This window comes from Arachis ipaensis, chromosome B06, assembly GCF_000816755.2.
Source record: "Arachis ipaensis cultivar K30076 chromosome B06, Araip1.1, whole genome shotgun sequence".
Lineage (NCBI taxonomy): Eukaryota > Viridiplantae > Streptophyta > Magnoliopsida > Fabales > Fabaceae > Arachis > Arachis ipaensis.
In genome coordinates this window covers 129,592,668-129,594,149 of record NC_029790.2, presented here as the reverse complement: position 1 = coordinate 129,594,149, position 1,482 = coordinate 129,592,668, and the positions used below count along the sequence as shown (strand labels likewise).

Genomic DNA, 1,482 nt, shown 5'->3' with positions numbered 1-1,482 from the left:
TTCGAATTTATGAGTTTAGGCAATCAAGTTACTCGACCTCACACTAGGTTTTGGGGAATTCTTTAAAAAATTATTGTATTTGGACGCTCAAGTCAATATATTTAGGTAAAAGAGAGCGTCTAGGTACATCAATTTCAAAAGAAAAAAAGTAAAAAGTAAAAAAATACACTTAATTATGGAAGAAAATGTATATTAAATGTTACTCTTACATTGAATAATAATATATATAAATTTAATTTTGATACACTTATAGTGTAAAATATTTTATATAATTATTTAATTATATTTATTCGAATGACATACAATTAATGTAAAAAATAAGCTATAAATAAAATTGTGTGTAACATTTCAAGAATCAACAACCCCAAATAAAGAGCAACAAAGAATTTAAAGAAAGAAAATGAGAGAAGAGGGTCCATTATCCAATGGTGAGAAGAAGAGTGATGATGATGAGGTTGGGATGATGATTCCATGTTTGGATTTTTCCTTCAATAACAAAAATAATAATGGGTTGGGATCATTAGAGGAGTGGAAGAAAATGATGAGCAAGAAAGTGAGAGAAGCATGTGAAAAGCATGGTTACTTTGTGTTAGTGTGTGATGATGATGATGATGAAATAGTTCCAAAGGTTTTAAGAGAAAAGATGGTGATGGGGTTAAAGGAATTGTTTGATTTACCTGAAGAAACAAAAATGAAGCACCAAAGCACAACAAAGCCATATAGTAGCTACACTAGTGATTGCCCTGTTATTCCTCTCAATCAAACCTTTGGTGTTTGTGATAGCCATGTCTTCCATGTTTCTCAACAATTCACCAATCTCATGTGGCCTCATGGCAACCCATCTTTCTGGTATGACTTCATGTTCTTTTTTGCATGTTCAATGCTGTGTCCATTCATGTTGAAGAAAACTCACCTACAGTAATCATGAAGTTGATAATCAAAAATAGTTAGATAATTTGATAAATTTAATTAAATTATTATTTAACCATTTTTTTATTGTCAATTTCACACTAAGACAACTGTATATGAGTCTTCGTCATTCATATTTTATTCGATGTTATGTTAGATTTATCCGTTTCTACTAATCTAATTAGGTTAGAATTTTGAAAGAGAGAGAAAAAGGATTTATAGTGTAAAAAAGTTTAAAATTTAACACTAATTAAAAGTATTTTTTTCATTATTTTTTTTAAACCCAAACTTATTGCAAATAATTTCTAAAATAATCCTTGGCTTTTGTGACTAACCAAAATGATAATGGGGAATTAAAATTTGGTATTTTAAGACTATGTACGTAATTTGTTTATACACAACCCTTAATTACTAGACATTGCTTAATTTTGTGCTTTATAATCATATAAAAAACAAGCCTTTTATATATAAAAAAAGATAAAATGTCTGACTAAAAACTTGTATATATAGAATGATTTAGTGATTAGTTTTTGAATTATTTATATAGAGTAAATTAAGAATTTAATGTTGATG

At 27.7% G+C, this 1,482-nt stretch overlaps 1 protein-coding gene across 1 annotated transcript in view; it reads left to right on the top strand.

Moving 5' to 3' along the window:
* The window catches only part of LOC107648447 (probable 2-oxoglutarate-dependent dioxygenase AOP1), a 4,910-nt gene continuing 3,755 nt past the window's right edge, over positions 328–1,482 (top strand). The window contains exon 1 of the mRNA XM_016352308.2: positions 328–849. Coding sequence (XP_016207794.1) covers positions 401–849 — 449 coding nt within the window. The 5' untranslated portion in view covers positions 328–400. The remainder of the gene's footprint in view (positions 850–1,482) is intronic.